This window comes from Culicoides brevitarsis, chromosome 2 (genome assembly GCF_036172545.1).
Source record: "Culicoides brevitarsis isolate CSIRO-B50_1 chromosome 2, AGI_CSIRO_Cbre_v1, whole genome shotgun sequence".
In the NCBI taxonomy this organism is placed as follows: domain Eukaryota; kingdom Metazoa; phylum Arthropoda; class Insecta; order Diptera; family Ceratopogonidae; genus Culicoides; species Culicoides brevitarsis.
The window spans coordinates 41,726,620-41,747,560 of NC_087086.1; the positions used below are offsets into that span (position 1 = coordinate 41,726,620).

Genomic DNA, 20,941 nt, shown 5'->3' on the forward strand with positions numbered 1-20,941 from the left:
AAACAGCGCCATCTGCATGCGTGGTAGCCGATTCGGGAACTAAAACAGCGCGATCTACATACATGGCGGCCGTTACGGGAACTACTAATTGAATTAGCGACAAGGCAAATTGCATTATCAGTTTCAGTCGACTCAGAATCGTCGAATAGTTCGTACGAATAGATCGTGCCATTAAATTTGCTTTAAAATCGGTTCTTTTGCTCTTTCAGGTGAGTAATTTTCGTGAAAATTCCCTTCATTTGTCCCTTTGCGGCAACTACACGGAGAAATCGTGTCGAAATAGCGCGTGAAAAGCGTCCTTAAAACGAGTGACGCAGTATTCACTCCATTCACGACCATTTTTTCTTCTTTTCACCGTACATTCTCACGTCATATACGTAAGCCGAGACACATACAGCAGCAAAAAAAGTGTAGGAGATGTGATAATCGCGGCGAATGGTGTGCTTTTGAGTGAAAAACCTGCAAAAACTGAGGCGAGAAAAGCGCAAAAAGCCGCGTAAAAAGCTCGTTCGCAGTGAAAAGTTCGCAGGGAAAACGCTTTTGACGCCTATCAAAACGTAGATTCAGGATACAAGGACTTTTGGCGAACACATAGCGCGGACCACACCTCAAAGTACATACGAACGACGACGGGAATCAATGTACTTTTTTTTGTGAGCTGCTCTGAGTTTGTCGTTGTGCCATGCAATTGTGTGTGTTCCGAATTCAGGGCCGTACAAAGAGGAAAATCTTTGGGCTCACAGAACATATTAAAACTTTTGACCTCCAAATTCTGAAAATTTCCTTCGAAAAGTTAAAAAAATTTTTTGGGGACATTGCCCCCATGATGCTACCCGCCCGACACCGATATGTGTAGCCGGTTGATATTTATAGATATTGCGGTCTTATTGCTCACTTTGCTCGTCGACATCGTCTGTAGTTCGATTTTTTTTTTATTTCTCTATAATAATATAGAAAATTGACTGTATGTTCTAAAGATAACACACATTTTATTTTAACCTTTAACGAGGGAAAAATAACAATTCGAACGTGTGCCGTCGCTGTTATTATGTTTAAACATTAATTAAAATGAAATTGGAAAAATATTTATTCAAGATATCATTCCCTCGAGAAGCGAAGACAAAGGCTGACGAGCGATTTTACACCCCAAAAACTATCGAGGATGGAAGATTTGACGAGAAATGTGGATTTTGACTCTTAAAATGAGACTTTTTGTCTCCATTGAAGTATCAAGTCGAGAAAAATCGATCGAAAAATGGATTTTCAAAGCCTACTTTGATCGAATTTGAAAATTTTTGCTAAAATTCTTGCTGTTTAAAGACAAATTTTGATATTATCGAGCAAGAAACTTAGAAAATTTGCAAGAATTAGTTTGAAAAATTAATTTTTCAACATCAAACAACAAGAAAAAAAAATTTTTTTGATACAATTAAGACTTGAATTTCATCAAAAATTAATTTTTAACATCTTAATAATGAGAATTTAACAAACTTTAGTCTGAATTGATAAAATTTAGAAAAAAAATCGAAAAATCTCTTTTTTGGATATAAATTTTTAAAAATTTATTTTTGAAATTGAAATATTTTATGAAAAAAAAGAGATGAAATTATTGTAAATTTCAAAAAATAATTTAAAAAAATTTTTTTTGATATACATTTTTAAAAAATTACTTTTGGAATCAAAATTGTTATTTTTGTGTAACATTTTATGAAAAAAAAAAAATTTTTTTAAATTATGAAAATTTTTTTTCGAGATCAAAATTTTTGTAATTTTACGAAAATTAAAAAAAATACCTTTTCGGAATAAAAATTTTTGAAATTAAAATTTTCGTTTTGGAAAAATTAAAAATTTAAGAGGAATTAAATTAAAAATAAATAATTAAAAAAATCTTCATGAAACTTCTTGAAAATTATTTTCGAGATCGGATTTTACGAAAAAAAAATCACTTTTGATAAAATCTCAAGGAACTTTTGACTCATAATCTTTCAATTTCAAGTCAGAAACATCAAAAAGCAATATTCACATCACTTGTCAAAGGCACAAAATTACCTTGTTAGGCAAATATTTCCATCACTACCCACTCGAAATCGCTCAAATTCCATCCTTGCTTGCATGTTTCAGATAAATATCAAAACACCTCATTGCTCGAATGCTACAATTGCCTCGATTTGTGCTGCCTCCCTCTCTCTCTAACAACAACAATTGTAATCTGATATTTATTCCAGTCACTTGTTATTGCTGAATTCTATTATTAAATATTACTCAGAAACAGTAGAAATTCAGTACAAAAGGCTTTTTTCCGAGAAGAGACGAGAATTGAAATCCAACTACATGAACTTTGAAAAAATTTTTTTTTGCATGAAGGTCATTTTTTTCATCGGGGGAGTTAGATAAGAGATGTCTCACGGCTGATATGATGATAATCGTGGATCACGTGATTTGCGTGAGTGAGCAATGAACTCGACTTGTTATTGTTCTAAAAGTAGAAAAACTATTTTTCTCCATTAACATCATCATCATCATCGGGCACATTGAGACAACAGCGAAGCAACTTTGTCATGTTTAAAAATAATATTTTTATGTGAGAGAGAGTGTTATTTATTATGAGAAACGAACGAACGAACGAAAAAAAAAATAAAATAAAAACCAAGAGGGAATTGGAAGAACTGACTGACGACAGTTGACGATTCTATTTTTTTCATATGAAACCCACAATTTTGTGCTGTTTGATTGCTCGTTAGGTGTTCGAGCATTTCGCATGAAAAATTGGACATTTTCAAGTGTTTCAATGTACTGTGGGTTTTTTGTTGAAATTTGTTCAAATTCCATTCAAATGACGCGAATAATGCGCTCTCATCATCTAAATCATCATTTGAATTTACATGCGGGACAAAAGCGACTCTCCTACACACGCGCCATCCGTTATAAAAATGTCAATTTTGTGTATCAGGCAAATAAAGTGCTCAACAGAGGAATAAATAGTGAGATCATAAGTTTCGGTTTTCTTCTAATAGTTTGTTTATTTGTTTATTACACACTTTTAGTACCCTTGATGATTCATTAAATTTATTTTATTGGCATTCGTATCGATTGCCCTTCGAACTTTCTCGATTTAAGCCAATTTTGAAAAAAGTTCTAACGAGAGGCGCTAAAATTCGATATTGATTTTCTCGCATATTTACTTGATAAAACGATACAGAAAAAAAAATTCAATCATGTTTACGACGTGCGTTTATTCGTACCTTCAAAGTTTTTTTTTCAGAGACGTACTCAAACTAACGAAAAATTGCCCTTCGAGATCGAAATTATTCCAAATTTTACGAAAAAATTGAAAAAAATCAAATTAAAATTTTCAGTTTTTGTAAAAATTTCATGAAAAAAAAATTCAAAAAATTATTTTTGGAATCAAAATTTTAATTTTTGTGAAACATTTTATAAAAAAAAAATTTATAAAAATTTTTTTTTGAGACAGAATTTTTTTTAATTTCATGAAAATATTTCAAAATTTAATTTGCATTTACGAAGTGAAAAATATCTACAACAAGAGAACCCATTCATTCTCTCAGTTTTGGCAAAAAGATTCATCGTGACAATATAATTTGCATTTTAATTAAGAAAATTTCTCACTATTTGATCGTTTCTCGCTCGTCATTAAATTGTCGTCGTCGTTTTTGTAAAAATTTCATGAAAAAAAAATTCAAAAAATTATTTTTGGAATCAAAATTTTAATTTTTGTGAAACATTTTATAAAAAAAAAATTTATAAAAATTTTTTTTTGAGACAGAATTTTTTTTAATTTCATGAAAATATTTCAAAATTTAATTTGCATTTAAAATAAAATTTTAGAAAAAATCTTCATTAAAATCCTGAAAAATTACTTTCGAGATCGGAATTTTTACAATACGAAAATTTTTAAAATAAAAACTTCAAATATGAAATGCTGAAAATTTACTCTATAGATCAGTATTTTTCATTTTCAGATAAAATTAATTATTTTTACTTTCATAATGTAAATTTTTTATACCAAAGTACACAACTGAAATACGCCCATTGCACGCCGCCGCTGATAAATCTAATTTTGTTTACTCGTAAACTCTCTCTCTGTGTAAATAATAATATAAAATAACGAGAAAAATAACATAATGAATATTTTTTTCACCCAACTTCTCATCCCATCATGAAAAAGGTGAAAAAATCGTTAAATAAAAAAAAGGAAAATTAATAACAAGTGATCAGTAATTGCCAGAGAGAATTTTGGGGATGACAAAGTGAGTCAACAACATGGAAACAATTTCTCTTCTGTGTTTTTTTGGCAAGTTGACGAACCGCATGCCTCATATATTAATGAAAAATTAGCATTACATCACATATTTGAAATACCAATCGTCAAGTATTTAATTTTTCTACAACGAACACGGGTACGGGTACGAGTATTGACAAAAATTGTAACAAATAATCGGAATTTTTTGTCGGCGGCGGCTTTCGATCATTATTGAGTGATTGAAAAAGTGTGTGCGGCACACAATACAAACTTTTTAATGGAAAAATATTTATTTTTCGTCCAAATTCGAAGATAAATAACAAAATTTAGACGAGAGTTTGTAGAACTAAATTAACGAGCATGAATAAATAATAAATTTATTTGAGTGTGTGCGTTTTAATTTTTGATGTCAACATTCAATTAAATTTAAATTAGATCGTCGTCGTAGTATTGTGCGCGCGAGTTACGACGAATCTTTGCCGATATTGGAGTGCGATGTTGTTTATTGGTTTCATCGACGACGCGCCGCGCGTTTACATTGTAATTTATACAGATTTGTTGGATGATGACGCGCGTTTGTCGAGTAGGGTGAGGCAATTTGTTGTCAAAAGTTTTTTTTTGTTGGTTCGAGAAAGTGCTTTATTACTTTTTGGATGAACACAGAGCCAATGAACTTTGATGAAGCGATATGGAGACGTCTGGTTGTTCTTAAAGGAGCTAAAAAGGAAATTTTTGATGAAAAATTTAATTTTTTTTCAATACTTACTGAATTTTTTAAAATATTTTCTTCATAATTTTAGAAAAACTGAACACGATGGAAATCTTTTGGATGATCTACAATACGTTCGAGACATTCTAAAATTTAAATTTAGTTTTTTTTCGACTACTTTAGGCCTAACCAACACAAAACCATCAAAAAATCTCAAACCATATATTTTTCGATGAAATGCTGATATCGAGTTTTGTAATGAGAAATCATCAACAAATTTGAAATTCGCATTTTGAAGGATTTTGAACCTTCTAAGAACAATTTCAACATCGTTCGAAAGTCAATAACGTATGTTTTTGAACCTAAAATCGAATCAAATGTCAATCAAATTGACTGAAAATGTTCATTAAAGGGAGAAATCTCTTACCTGGCGTCTCCATTAGGCTTAATTTCCTACCAAATTTTGATATTTCCGCTTACAGCATGAGACTTCTTGTGATTTTTCGTGTTCATCCTACAATTTCCGTCGTCTCATACCATCTCCGCTCTCTCTCAATGACATCGTAAATAAATTGAAAGCAGATTCAGACGACAGTCAGGAAACGTTTCGGAAACACGTACGCATGCAAAAATGAATGACAAACAACACAAAACAATTCCAAATGAACATCATTGCTTCAATTAAATCCATCCAACGATTTTTTTTCACACACTTACTCGCACACATCCGAAGACGGAGCGAGCTCATGAAGCGAACTAATTAGTGTGTGATTGTGATGTAAATTGGCGCGCTTCATCGCTGTATTTTATTTCCTCAATGAATTTGAGCGAGGCACGCGATAACCATCATTTATGATTATTATTACTCGTGAATTTGTTCGCGATGATGATAATCTGACCACTTTTGATGTTTACTTTTATTACGGGTCGTTATGTAATAATTTGCAGTCCTTGCTTCAACGAACTGACAGGATATTCATATCACATCATATCAGGTTCTTTTCTTCTCTCTCTCTCTTCTCACTGCCATTGTTTGCTCGGCAATATTTTATGCTAATGACAGACATTTGCATTATCTCTCGTATCCGGCAACAAATCAGAAAGGCAAATAACGAGAAAAGTAAACAGTTTTGCTTCGTGTTCAACACGACGAACGACGACGAAGTGAAAAATAACAAGAGAACCCATTCATTCTCTCAGTTTTGGCAAAAAGATTCATCGTGACAATATAATTTGCATTTTAATTAAGAAAATTTCTCACTCGATCGTCTCGCTCGTCATTAAATTGTCGTCGTCGTCGTGACACATTGATCATCGTCACACGACGACGCGAAGATCGAAACTTGACAAGCATGGAGAACGATAAGACATGAACGATGATGAGTGACGGAGTTGTTGAAATAAATCCATAGAAAAGTTACTTCGTAGCGTATCATGTTTCGTGTCAAGAATTCTATTAGACAGATAGATGATGTCGACAGATAACGTAAGCACGCAAAAAGGGTGTCAAGACGTGTTGTTACTTAATGATTTCATAATTTCAGCAATTTTAGGAACTTTTTTATGAAAAAAATTCATCAAAGTCAAGATTTGAGGATCTTCTGTATGTCAAAGTCAAGATCTGAGGATCTTCTGTGTGTCAAAAATTCATCAAAGTCGAGATTTGAGGATCTTCTGTGTGTCAAAAATTCATCAAAGTCGAGATTTGAGGATCTTCTGTGTGTCAAAATTCATCAAAGTTTCCTTCTGAGGATCTTCTGTGTGTCAAAATTCATCAATGCTTCCTTCTGAGGATCTTCTGTGTGTCAAAAACTCTTCAAAGTCTCCATCTGAGGATCTTCTGTGTGTCAAAAACTCATCAAATTTCATCCCATTGTCGTATCTTGTTCCCCTGCTGTTATCTGACCTCCTAAATTTGTGAAATTCCTTTCCGTGAAACAAAACCTCACAAACACTTGTCAAACACATACACTCCAAATTGTTGAAAATTTGTTACCATGTCACCCTTACCCATCTTGTCATTTATCCAAATTCAATGTCACATCAACATAAAGTTTCCATATCAACGTGTCGGTATGCCTTGATTTTATTATCATATAAATGTAAATTTCTACCCTCATCTCTTATCAGACGACACAGACAATCACTTCACTCTGCATTTGAAAAGATTTGCGTGATAAGAAATCCCTTTTTTCCATCTGTTTGTCGGACTTTATGCAGATTCACTTGTCACATATCTCGTCTAAATCGGATATGATGACCTTTTTAATTCTGCTACATTAAGATTTTTCGTTATCTTTGAGTCAATTTCTCTCATTTGTTTCGTGGGAATTTGATCAAGCGATAAACGGACACCTGAAAGTTTTTTTGTATTTAATGAGAACACGTACCTTTTGTCACCTTTCGTCTCATTCTCCAACTTTTTCATTCGCTTAAAGCTCCTTGTATGTACTCCTTTGATCTTGTGAATTTACATAGTACTTGTAGAAAAATTTTTACATTGACCTAATTTCGTCGTTTTCAAACTTTTTTCATCAATTATGATAAACGTTTCTTCGATGATGAGAATGATGAAAGAGAAAAGTTCCATCGCTTATTATTATGAATAAAGTTGCGAACGTGTAATATCGTTTGAGTTGATCTCTGTTTCATATCAACACTTATTGGAAAGAAAAAAGATTCTTTTTCACAAAAAAAAAAAAATGTGAAAAAATAAAATGGGTTGTTTACAAAGTATAATGTGTTGTCGAGATGAATGGAAAAATAAAAAGAAAGTTAACAATGGAGCGAAGGAAGAAAGGAATTATTTACACAGTCACTTTTGTTGAAGTAATCATTTATCAAGATATTTGTTTGTTTGCTATAGACCCACTCGTATGAGGATAACAAAGGCAAAAGAATCGGAGAAATAAAAATAAAATCGTGGGAAAAAAAGGAAAAAATTTCCCGAACGAACGAAATTCGCGGGAATTTTAATAAAGAAGCAAAATTCCATCAATATTAATTATTCCATGAATCAATTTCAATCCCTTTTCATCGGAACGGATCGAAGAAATTTGCAATTCAAATTCTTTTTGGTAGATATTGTCGACTGATTTTCACAAGAAATCCTTTTTAAATCGATTTAAAAAAAATTGATGGCTGTCAAAAAAAAAAAAAATTATCATAAGCGAAAAATATTTATATCCCGCCTGAACTTTAATTGAAAATCTGTTACAATTGTTTTCTTGATTAAAAAATCTCGCGATATCATTCATCATCGTGATATAAATTGCCGTTCTCTTTTACACATACGTGGGGGAAATAATTGCTTGAAGCTCTTTTCTATGCGAAAAAGCACACAGACAGCGAGCAACAGCTCGTTGCCATGAGAACCGAAGAAAAATTTACATGACAGACGTAACGAGGTTGTTCAGCAAAAAAAAAAGCGGTGAAAGTGATTCCCATAAAGGATTACAAACTTTTGTCTGACATACACTTGTTGAGTACAATCCCGAATGTCCTTCAACGCACAAAAAAAAAACTGCTCGAGAAAGAAATTGTCGAGCTCGAATGAGTCTCAAAGGAAAATAAAATTAAATGTGCTTTCATTTTGTGATAATTGCTGTCATTAAAAGGAAACTTATTTACCCGACCGACAGTAAACGAAAGACGAAGAACAAGAAGATTTTCTCGGAAAACGGAGCGAAAACATATTTTTTGTCGTCTTGTTCACGAACAAAAGCCACAGGCATCAATTTTATGATAAAATTAAATTTCAACGATGTTTAAGGATTTTTACAAGTTAAAGACGAGATACCCTTCGCAAAGATCCAGAGGAAGTATGCAACTCTTGTAAAGTAAAGTAAAATATAATTCAACGGTCAAATTTTCAAATTGACGTGAAATTCGTTAAATCTTTAATTAACGCTCAATGGGATTTCAATTGAATCAAATTATGTGGTTGTCGCTCAATTTCGTTCCAATAATAGAAAAATTTAACTCAATCTTCTCTCGTAGAACAAAAAAAACGTCAAGTGCACGACGAAAAGTAAAAGACAGCAGATTCAATCTTCATTTCCTCCGATTTTAATATTACATCGTGCTTCTTTTGTCATCGTTCGAGCGTCGTTTGTCGTACCGCCAAAGCTGGCGGAATAATTGAATAACACTGGAAAATTTAATTGTGTGAAAGTTGGATGATGTTAGATTACATTCAATATTCTCTTTACTTACACCGAGTGTCGTACGATGTCAACAGCTATGATGATGATGATGAAATATAGGGGCGTAAAATACTCGGCTATTAAATGATGTAGAAGTAATGAAGTGAGTAAGAACAACATGTGGTTTCCCAAAAAAAAGAGATGAATGTGGGTCAAAAAATGGGAAAAAGTAATTAAGATGAAAAGAATTTTTGCGTTTTCCCTTTTGTTCTTGCATATTTTTCGAGGATAATTAATCGTTTCGTTTTTTGTTATGAATTTTTATTCTTATCTCCGGATTCGGAGCAACAATAAAAGAAAAATTATTCAATTTTCTACCATCTCATCATCAACATCATAAATAATTTTAAAAGTTTCTGTGCATAACGAAGATAAAAATCAGTCAGGTGCAGTGCAAGATGTTTTCCAAAAGGAATTTAAAATTTTCATATTCCTCCCTGTTCAAGATTTTTGAAGAATTTCTCTTTAAAATTTGTTCAAAATACAAAATTATTAATTTTTGACAGAAAATTTTCACAAATGTCAATTCAAAAAATGACCGTTAAAAAATTTAAAAATTGATTTTTGCTAATTCAAACTAAAACTTTTGATAAAAGTGAAACATTTTCCTACATTGAATCAACCTAAATGAATATTATTGAAAATTTGCATGAAAAACAAGACGACAGATCAGAAAGATGCTTGTCTAAGCGAAAACTTTCGTTCTTTCAAAGTTTGAATTTTAAACAGACAATGTTTTATTTATCGCAAAACTTGCTGGTTTTGATTTTAGAGTGAAAATCTTGTTTACGTTTAGTGCTTGATTGAAAATTTTCCGAGCCTGCGGGAAATTTTTGTTATTTTCGAATGAGATTTTTAAGTTGTCACACAAAAAATGTCAAAAGTTTCCATTACGAACCATTTTTCATTAAATATTTCCCTTTTTTTTGCCGAATTCTTTATCAAATTAGTCAAAGTCAATTCCCTTATTTGCCATTTTTCCCTTGACAAAGGTACTTCGACATAAAAAGCCCATCTTCCATATGTCGCATTCGATAGCCATATATAAAAAACACACAATTTATGAGACATTTTTTGTGTTCTGTATTGAACATTTCTGCAAAAACACTCGAAAAAAAATTAGTTGACATAAAAAAGTTTTTTTTTTGTTCAGTCGTAAAAATTACAACTCATAACTGCTTGTACTCGGAAAAGTTTTCGATTATGAGAGCAGAAAAAGGGTTGGCAAATACGGAGAAAAATGTTCTATTTATAAATCCTGAGCCGTATTTTAATATTTAGGTTAATATTTGTGGTCGAGAATTTTCTCCATGCGAATTCCCTTTTAATGAGCGCAAGTAATAAAGCAATAAAAGCAGGAAACGTTGCACGTGAGAAACGTAAACTTAATAAATTATGATGTTCGAGACGACAAACAGCTTGTTAGAGGTAATTTCTGCGCATTTTTATTGATTACCAACATCTCCCCGAACTGATCCGAATGACAATTTTTCCTCGCTAAATATCGCTCATTTTTATGACAATTTTATGTTCTTCCTTTATTAAGTGTTTGTCGTTCGTCTTCCTTTTGACACAGAAATAAAAGAGCGGAGCGAAATAAAATAATGAGGATCATTTTTCTGACGACTTTGAAATATATTTTATTCGCGATAGATGGGGCAAAATTGTACAACGATAAAATACGAAAGAAAGAATTAACAAAGTAAAAGAAAAAAAAATTAATGAGATTTTGAATCAATCAAATTACCTTTTTTCTCTCCCCATAGAGCTGTTTGGCATAGTTGGTAGACTGAAAAAGTATCTAAGTAGTCGGAAGTTGGTAGAATGATGTGTTCGACATTTAATGGGCTTAGCTAAGAGGACACCTGACGACGCAAAAAGTAGTAAAAACGGCAATTAATGAGTTTTGATGCTATGAAAAGTTGGTCATAGTTGTTTTTTTGATGATCTCTAAAGAAGCAAAATGATACAAAAACAACTTTAAAAAAAGATTAATTTAAATTTTTGGCATTGTTAAGAGGAAAATTTTGAAATTTGAGCTTTTTGATACTCAATTTCATAAAATTTTTACTATTGGAGCTCAAATTTGTAAAATTTTTGAAAAATTTTTACTTTTGGAGCTCAAATTTATAAAATTTGTACCTTTTAATGCTCAAATTCAAAAAATTTTTGAAAAATTTTTACTTTTAATGCTCAAAATTCATGAAGTTTAGTATAAAAAATGTCAAATTAGGCTTGAGAAAAGTCAAAAATTTGAATTTTAAATTTTTTTTTTCATTTTTCTCTTTTCACAAACAAATCTCAGGCCCGAGAAAGAAATCAGAGCTCGTTAATCTGCAAAAAGAGATTCCAATCAGACATAATTACTGCTTACTGATTGCCAATTACTGTGCATTTTCTTGCGGTTTCCATTTACGACTAATTGTTAAAGTGCTACAACAGACTCCATTATGTGCAGAAACTGACATAAAACATGCAATGCCAGCAAACATCAAGTGCTCTATGCAATAACAACACTCGTACGATCAATAATTCAATTGCAGTTCTCACCCAAAACGAAACGAACAAACGACGAAATGCCAAATGAAATGAAATGAAATGCATAACTGTTCATTTCATTGGTTGCTCGTGCTGTTGAGTTGTTGTCAAGTCAAGTCCTTTTTCGTCTCTCTTCCGTTTCGTGTGCGGTGCGCGTCTTTTGTGTTGCACCTAAAAGCCGCCTCGGAGCGAAATTGTCGTTTGTTAAGACGTCAAGAGAGTTAATTTTGTACAAATTTGTGTCGTAATCATAAATAAATCAGTCCTTTTAAAAACAGACACATATATGGCTGCATGTCGTTCGAACAACAACAACAACAACGACGACTTGTAAAATAATAAATTATTATTCTACACAAAATCTAGAGGTCATTCGTTCGTACATTCACACATTGGGGGTCAGTTAGAAAAAAAAAATAAAAATTTCGAGTGTTTTAACGCGATTAATACGCTCGATGAATACCAAATAAATTCAATTGCTGGGTGCGCTGCGTTATTTACCTGCATTTATCGCCAAACGAGTAACCGAAGTGAGTGCGCGCCAACCTTAATTGTGTTTTATTATTTAAAAAAATTATTTTGTGATATTATGTGGAAAAATGAACAAACGACGACGACGAAAAAAAAGTCAACACACAAACAACATGAATTTGAATGTTCGTTCTCGAAAAACTGGGTGAAGGTGTTCCGTTCTGTGTGCCTTTTTTTATATTGATATTTGCATTTTGTGCATCGCTCATGTGAATGTGAGGCGGTTTGTTTGACGATGCAGGTGTCGAAAAGACAGCTGACAGTTTTTCCACACATGGCGAGGCGTGAAAATGCGATTTTCATCGAGGTTTAATCGATTTTTTAATTTTTCTTGAAGGTTTTAAAGAATTTCAAGAATTTTTTTTTTCAAGAAATTTAAATTTTTGTATTCAAAATTTTTTAAAATTCATTTTATGTTGATGGTCAAAGAGCAAAAAAAAATTTTTGAACATTTAAATTTAAAAATTTTTGCTTAAAACAGATTTTAATAACAATTTTTTTTAATTAAAAATTTAATAAAAAAAAAATAAATATATAAGGTAAATTAAATTTTATAAATTAAATTTTGAAAAAATTTGAAAAATTAAAAAAAATAAATAAAATTTTTAAAAAAAAAATAAAATTAAAAAAAAAAATAAATAAAATAAAAAAATTTAAATTTGAAAAAAAATTTATAAAATTAAAAAAATAATTAAAATTTAATTTTTATATAAAAATTAAAAAAAAATTAAATATTAAAATTAATATAAAAAAATAATAAAATTTAATTTTTTATTAAAATTTATGAAAAACAAGTCGTCTCCATTTCCTGAAAACCGAAAATCAAACTTTATTGCAAACTTTTCGCTTGAAAAATAGTTTTAATAGCTCTTCAGTGTCGTCGCAAAAGACATAAAAAATCGCATAAATCCACAAAAAAATACAAAAATTGAAATCTTACTCAAAAAAAAATCCTTAAAACAGGACAATTCGTACGAAACACAGGCCAATGTCACGCATTAATAGCTTGATCTCGAACGAACGTGTGTTACAAGGCCATCCAACTTCCATGGTTACCAAAAAAAAAAAGTTCTCTTCTTGTTTGTTGCATCTCCCCCAACAACGTTGTGCGGTACACGAGCATAAAATAACCATTATTTATAATTTCTCCTCTGCGTACGGCACACAGCATCCAAAGCAGGCACGTCGACTGATGGTTAAAAAGAGATTTCATGTACATATTGATCTCTTTTAAGCCCTTTAATTTTGCTGCTGCTCCTGCCATCTCTTCTGTGATAAACACGAAACGACGAACGAAAAAAAAACTCCGACAACGTCTAGGGAGACACTTTGTGCGCCGACTCATGATCTCGTACGAGTATTTTTAGCAACAGAACAGCAAGGCATGAGCACTTTTTCGTGTACAGAAAATTATGCGCGAGAATTTCCTGTACGCAAAATTCTCACTCAGTTCATTATCAGCTCTGAACGAGTAATGTACTTAACACGCGATCACATGTAGTTAGATAGAATTTTACCAAAAAAAAAAAAGATAGAAAATTAACAAAAAAAAAATGTTTCAAACATTTTTCTTCTAAAATTAAAAAAAAAATAATTCGTGAACTGTTCCATTCTATGCTAAAGTCTCTCTGCTGAAAAAACGTGCATTTGCAAATAAAATAAATTAAAGTGATAAAAAATTAAAATATAAAAAAATTATACATACAACTCACTCGCGTTACAAGAAAATTGCTGTGAAGAACAATTAAAGTTAAAATTATTATAGGAGGCAAAAAAATTTCAAAGTTGCCAAAAAATACGTAAAATTATTGGATTATCACAAAAAAATAAAAATTACTGAAGGAAGTCTGTCTTTTACTAAAAAAAAAAATAAATAAGAGTTTCATACAAGAAAATAAAACTTAAAAAAAAAATAATTTTTTAGGTAAGAAAAGGGGAAAAAATCGAAAAATATTTTAATTTGTAAAATTCAGTACAAAATTATTGATTTTCTGTTTTTGTACAAGTCGTGAGCGGCAATATGAGTGAGAATGAGTGTCGTTTTTGTGTGTGCGAGGGTATGTCAAATTATGTGTATGCAAGTTTTCTATCGGTTGCATGGTCACGTCGTTGAAGCCGAGACTTGAAACTGTATTTAAGACAAATCAATTTCTTATATTTTTAATTCAATTTTTAAATGAAAATTACGAGTTTTGGGAATATTTTCTTTGAAATTAAAACAAAATAAGAAATTTTGGCTTTTAAAAAGATTTTAAGTCTCTTAAAGTAAAACATTTTATCAAAAATTTACCTTTTTTAAGCTAAAATTTCTTCGATATTTCAAAAAAAAAATTAAGATTTTTTGCTTTTAAAATATTTTTAAATCTCTTAAATTAAGAATTTTTGTCAAAAAATTATTTTTTAAATTATTTTAGAACAAATTTTCTTCGAAATTGCGAAAAAATCGAAAAAATCTCCTCAAATCTGATTTCGAGGACACGACAAAACGCCTCATCTATCGTCTAATTGCCTTTCGGACAAGTAAATCCCCATAAAACTCTCGTTCGACATCTCCAATTAATACAGATTTATTGTCTTGCTTGTCGTTTCGCTTGTTCTTTTGTGCCGTAAAATCACTCTTGTGTTCAACGTCGAGAAGACGACGCGACAAGAAATTCCTCGCAAAGACAACCAACATAAAAAATGACTTGCGCAAAATTATGTTGCGCACGTGCTCATCGGCTGCTATGATGTTGATGATGATGACATGCATTTGGAATACTAACGCGAAAGAAATTTCTTTCTGTCTGCATAAAATAAAATGTGTTGCAGACGAATTTTTTTTTGCTTCAAACGACTTTTAACGAATTTTTTATTGCCGAATTTAATTTTGTTCGTGCGTTTTTTTGCTGCTTGAGCAAATTCTCTCGGGTGACACACTCATGATGTCATCTTTTTGGATATTTGCATTGTTATTGCCATTTGTGTGTGTTTTTTTCCGTCGGTTTGTGACTCAAACATGATGATGAGAAATTCCTCATGATCGAATGTGCGATCCCAAAATAAATGCATTTGCGGCGTTCACATCCGAAAGTTACGTAAAGAGAAAAAAAAACATGAGATTAACAGATTTGTCATTTTTAATTAACTTTTTTTCGTGGAAGTCGAGTTTCAGATGAAACTGAAGCTAAAAACCCACGCACGAACGTTATCAATGAAAATTTACTATGAACGGCTTTTTTGCACGTACTTTGTTATCGCAGTAGTAACACTCTCGCTTCGCGCAAACAAACGGCAAGGTCTTGCGTGTGAAAGAAATGTGGGTGGTTAACAAATAATATGCAACAAGTTGTCATCGTACTATGGGGCATCGTATACACGGCATGGCGATATAGAATTTTGCATGGCGGCGTACAATTGATGGGGTTGACTTGAGATGTAATGGGAAAATTTTGAGTGAATGAGTCATCGGATGTTGCATTTTGTCATTTTAAAGCAGATTTTGTTGACGAAATTTTATTCTGTGAATTAATTTTTTTCAATTAAAATTTTTTTGCTTCATGAAAAATTGAAATTTTGTTCTAAAGTCATACATTTAAGATTTAAAAGAACAAATTTAAGCTCTAAACAATTAATTTAAGGCCTGAAAATGAAAATTTTTGACTTTAAGAGTTAAATTTAAAAATTAAAAAAATAAAATTAATAAGCTTAAAGCTAAATTTTAACTTTTTAAAGTAAAATTCTTACATTTGTCAAAATCGTTTAAAATTCTCACCGCAAAACGTCCTTCACCTCACATAATTTCCCATTTCTTGTTCTGCCGTAATTCAATTTCCACTCACTCTCCTGAAATAAATCAGAAACAATTAAATTTTCAAGCGCTTTATTTTATTTTCGCCTCATTTCCACGAAAAACAAAAAAAAAATATTTTATTCACAGCACAACTTTTTGCTTACTTTTTAAAAAAAAAAAAACTCATTGTCTCGCAAACACACATATTTTCAGAAAACAAAAAAAAAAGAACATAAATAAATTTTCAAAATAAAGAAAAGTTTCTCTGTCGCCCGATTCACTGATAGCAGTTTTAATTACATTTATCGTCGCTCTCTCGTTATATAAACGAAGAAAAAAAATCGCAAAATTATTAATTAAATTTCTTTTTTTGTCTTTGCAGGAGTCAACATTGGAAGTTTGTTACACATTTGATTGTGTATCGTACGAGTCAACAACACACGTGTTCAATTTTTTGCATTAAAAAAAAACTAAACTAAAAAAATCAAAATGTCTACTGTTGATAAAGAGGAATTGGTCCAAAAAGCAAAACTCGCTGAGCAATCGGAGAGGTATTTTTTTAAATGGAAATTTAAAAAAAAAAAATTTTAATGAAATTTTTTTGTATTTTTAGGTACGATGATATGGCACAAGCTATGAAGTCAGTAACAGAAACCGGCGTTGAGTTGTCCAATGAAGAGCGGAATCTGTTGTCTGTTGCTTACAAAAACGTCGTTGGTGCACGCAGGTAAGTTTTTAATCCTGAAATTAAAAAGAAAAAAAAATTAAAAAAATATTTTTTGCTTTTTAGGTCTTCATGGAGAGTAATTTCTTCAATTGAACAAAAAACCGAATCATCTGCACGAAAACAACAACTTGCTCGTGAGTACAGAGAACGTGTTGAAAAGGAACTTAGGGAAATCTGCTATGATGTCTTGGTAAGAATTCCCTTCAAAAGCTTAAAAATTATTTTTTTAACGAAAATTTTCATTTTTAGTCCCTGTTAGACAAATATTTGATCCCTAAAGCAAGTAACCCAGAGAGCAAGGTCTTCTACTTGAAAATGAAAGGAGACTACTATAGATATTTAGCTGAAGTTGCAACTGGTGAAACACGTAACAGTAAGTATTGCTCGTGCATTTCTTAAAAAAAAGTCCCCCATAGTCTCTTTTACTCTCAAAAAAAAAAAACTTTGCCCTCCCATCTAAAATTTATGTAAAAAAAAACTTAATTAACCACGTCGTCGTTGAACCATCCAGCTGTCGTAGATGATTCTCAAGCTGCTTACCAGAATGCCTTTGAAATTAGTAAGGGCAAAATGCAACCAACGCACCCAATTCGATTGGGCTTGGCACTTAACTTCTCAGTCTTCTACTACGAGATCCTAAATTCACCGGATAAGGCCTGCGAATTGGCTAAACAGGTTAATACTGAACTTTTTTTGTACTTCGTAACGCAATGGAACGAGAAAAAAATTGAAGGCAGCATCCTTTTCCCCTTTCTCTCTCTCTCCAAATCCCTGAAAAAAACAAAAAAAAATATTGTAAATGTCTGAAAATTCATGAAAAAACGTATTTTTGTTATTATTAGCCGTTGTCGAGGACTCACAAAAAGCCTATCAGGAGGCATTTGACATTGCAAAAACGAAAATGCAACCAACGCACCCCATTCGTCTCGGTTTGGCACTCAACTTTTCCGTGTTCTATTACGAAATTATTAATTCACCGGCTCGGGCATGTCATTTAGCCAAACAGGTTAATGAAAAAAAACAAGAAAATTTTTGATATTGTGATACTATTTCGACTAACATTTTAATTCCCCCCTCCGAATTGTGTAGAATTTTGCTGAATTTTTTTACTAACAAGTCACGCGATTCCCCTTTTCATTAAAATCATGCATGTTAAATGTTGTTCCTGAACATAAAATATTAAGGAAATTCCCTCTTGATGTGCTTTTTAACCTGATGACAAACACAAAACGGCGCTAATAACCTCTGTTATGAGTGTTCGAACTCTAACGTGATGACCAAAATAGAACTCTAATGGATAGAAATGCTTTCAATTTTTTTGCTGTTTCAATATTTTTAATAATTAAGAACGAAAAATGGAAATTTTATGTTTTTTTGAGTGAAAAATTATTTATTTAAAAATTTTAAAAATTTTTTTTGAAATTTTTTTAAAATTTTTTTTTTAAATTTTTTTACATTTTTTCAATTAAATTTCCATTTTTCAGCTCAATTTTTATAAAAGCAAGGAATGAAAATATTAAAAATTTTTTTTTCATTCCTCAACATTTTTTTGACTCTCATTTGAAGTAAAATTATTCAATTTTTGGGCAAAAAATAAAAATTTAGATATTTTTTTTGAAAATTTTCATTTTAAGGCAAAATTTCTATAAAAATATTGCTTAAAATGTTATATTTCAAAAAAATATCTAAATTTTTATTTTGAAATTTTCTTCAAATGCGTGTCAATTTTTATATTTTGTGTGTGTGTGCGTGTCTTGGAGTGTTTTAATTCCAAAAATTTATCAAATACTAATATTTTTTTATATTTTTCATGCAAAAAATAGGCATTCGATGACGCTATCGCTGAATTGGATACTCTCAATGAAGATTCATACAAAGATTCCACACTCATCATGCAATTGTTGAGAGATAATCTCACCTTATGGACATCAGACACACAGGGTGATGGCGATGAGCCAGCTGAAGGAGGAGATAACTAACAACCAAACGCAACTGCGAAAGCAACAGAAACAACAACAACAGCAACAGATGATAATTAAATAAAAAAAAAACATTTAACAACTTTCATCTACTACAAAGAGACGTACATTTCTAACCAAGATCTAACTAAACAAAAGAAGAAGAAAAAAATGCATCAAGACGAACAGCAGACATCAAAAAATTAATTCCCTTTTGTTTTAATTTTTATTTATACCATTTTTTTTTTGGCTGACTACAAATAATAAAAAAAATATAATTTATAAAACGTTAACAGAACAAGAAAGCAAGTAAAATTTTCACGTCAGAAGTTTTCCATCAATAATTTCAACGATCCTTCCAATTAATAATTTTTTTTATCAATTATTACCGTTATCGTCCAGTAATCGCCTATCATAGTATTTATCAATTTGCAGGCTTAGAATTATCTTTCGATCAAAAATATTTGAAAAAAGGGAAATTAACTTCTCAGCAGCTAAAAATTATTTTGAAACAAAAAAAAATACTTATAACTTTTATTCTAATATATTAAATTAATATTGATGAAACTTAAACAAAAAAAAAAACAGAAACGTTATATAGTTGAATGTAATAAACATCAAAAAGAATAAAAAGAACCAGATAGCCCCAGTCAGTAAATTTAAAGTTATTTTTGTTTTTTATTTCTAAATTTTTTTAAAAAAATTTCCTTCCTCCTTAACTTTCTCACACACACACTCGTTATGTTCCCTCCTCGATTTTAATGCACTTTTTTACCCCTCGTTGAGTCAGAGATTTTTTTTTATTAATTATTATTAAAAATTTTTATTGATTTATTATTTTATTAAAAAAAAGATGATTTATTATTATTATAAAAAAAAAATTGAAAATTTAATTTAATTTAAAAAAAATTAAAATTAAAGAGAAAATGAGCAAAAAAATGTAAAACCGAATGTACATTTATTATTTTTTTCTTTTAATACATCTGAGAACTTTGAAATTTGTTTTTTTTCTTTTTATTTTTTCCCCTCAACTTTTTTTTCTTATTTTCTTGGTGTTCAGAAATAGACAAAAAAATGAAGAAAATGGACGTTAAATGCTTTCAACGCTGTTGTTTTTGTTCTTTCGACAGTTCAATATCAAGAAAAATTTACGCGCCAAATTAGTAAAAAGCAACAAAGTATGGAAATTATTACTCTCAAAACTGAAAAAAATCACAAAAAAAATCATTTTAATGATGAAATAAGGCAAAGCGACGCTTTGTTAGTGTGAGACTCGCGAAAATTGCTGGTTATCATTTTTTTGACCAATTAAAAAAATAAATATAACATCAAGCGGTATGGAAATTATTAAACAACATCAACTCTCTCATTTCAAAAAATTGGTCAAAAAGTGATCCAGTAATTTTTTATTGTTTTTTGAAAAAAAAATTATAATTTTTTTCGCATGTTCTCTTTAATAAAAGGAACAAAATCAGATGATGATGATGGAAACAAACCAAAAAAAACTACGGAGCATGCCAAAAAAATACTGAAAATTTGTGTTGTTAAATCGTGTGTAAAAAAATCCCCAAAAAAACATTTCAACCTTAAAAATTTTTGTCCTTCGGGGGACTTTCTTCAAATTTATTTTCAATGGTAAGTAAGCAAAACCAAGAAAAAAAATTCCCGAAGGTCTTTTTTCTCTATTCTTCCTTTTCTACCTTCGTCCCAATTTCATGCAAGACAAATAAAATGCACTTTCCTCCCCTGTCTGAAGATGTTCATAACAAAAAAAAAAACAAAAAATGATAATCGTAACTAATATTTTTGTGTACTATTTCTAAAAAGAAAATGTTCGTGCAAAGAAGAAAAAATACTAATTTTTGAATTCATGCAATAAAAAAATTAAAGAAACATTAACGACATACTTCCGAAACAACAAAAATGAAATTCCCAGAAGCCAGTGATCAAAAATAAATAAGAAACATGGAACCAAATAAAAAAGAAAAATATAAGAAAATTTATACACAAACTAATTACATTACAAATAACACACAAATAATGAGAAAAATACTCACACACACAAAAAACAATTAAAAAAAAGAAGAAAAATATGCTATTTATTGAAGTTATTGCAGAAGAAGAAATAATTATAATTACAAATATAACTTAAAATAATAATTTGATTTTTTTGGTATTTATCTCGCTGTTTCCATTGGTTGTATACATATTAAAGAGAAAAAAAATGACAAAAAAAACAT

General features: G+C 30.6%; 1 protein-coding gene across 1 annotated transcript; it reads left to right on the top strand.

Moving 5' to 3' along the window:
• The first annotated feature begins 106 nt into the window (after nt 1–106).
• On the top strand, nt 107–19,599 carry LOC134832467 (14-3-3 protein zeta). Its single transcript, XM_063846489.1, has 7 exons — nt 107–209; nt 16,399–16,567; nt 16,630–16,743; nt 16,807–16,933; nt 16,993–17,116; nt 17,255–17,418; nt 18,567–19,599. Exons 2-7 carry the CDS (start codon nt 16,506–16,508, stop codon nt 18,720–18,722), a joined length of 747 nt encoding a protein of 248 aa, XP_063702559.1. The 5' UTR covers nt 107–209; nt 16,399–16,505; the 3' UTR covers nt 18,723–19,599.
• The last annotated feature ends 1,342 nt before the right edge of the window (nt 19,600–20,941 follow it).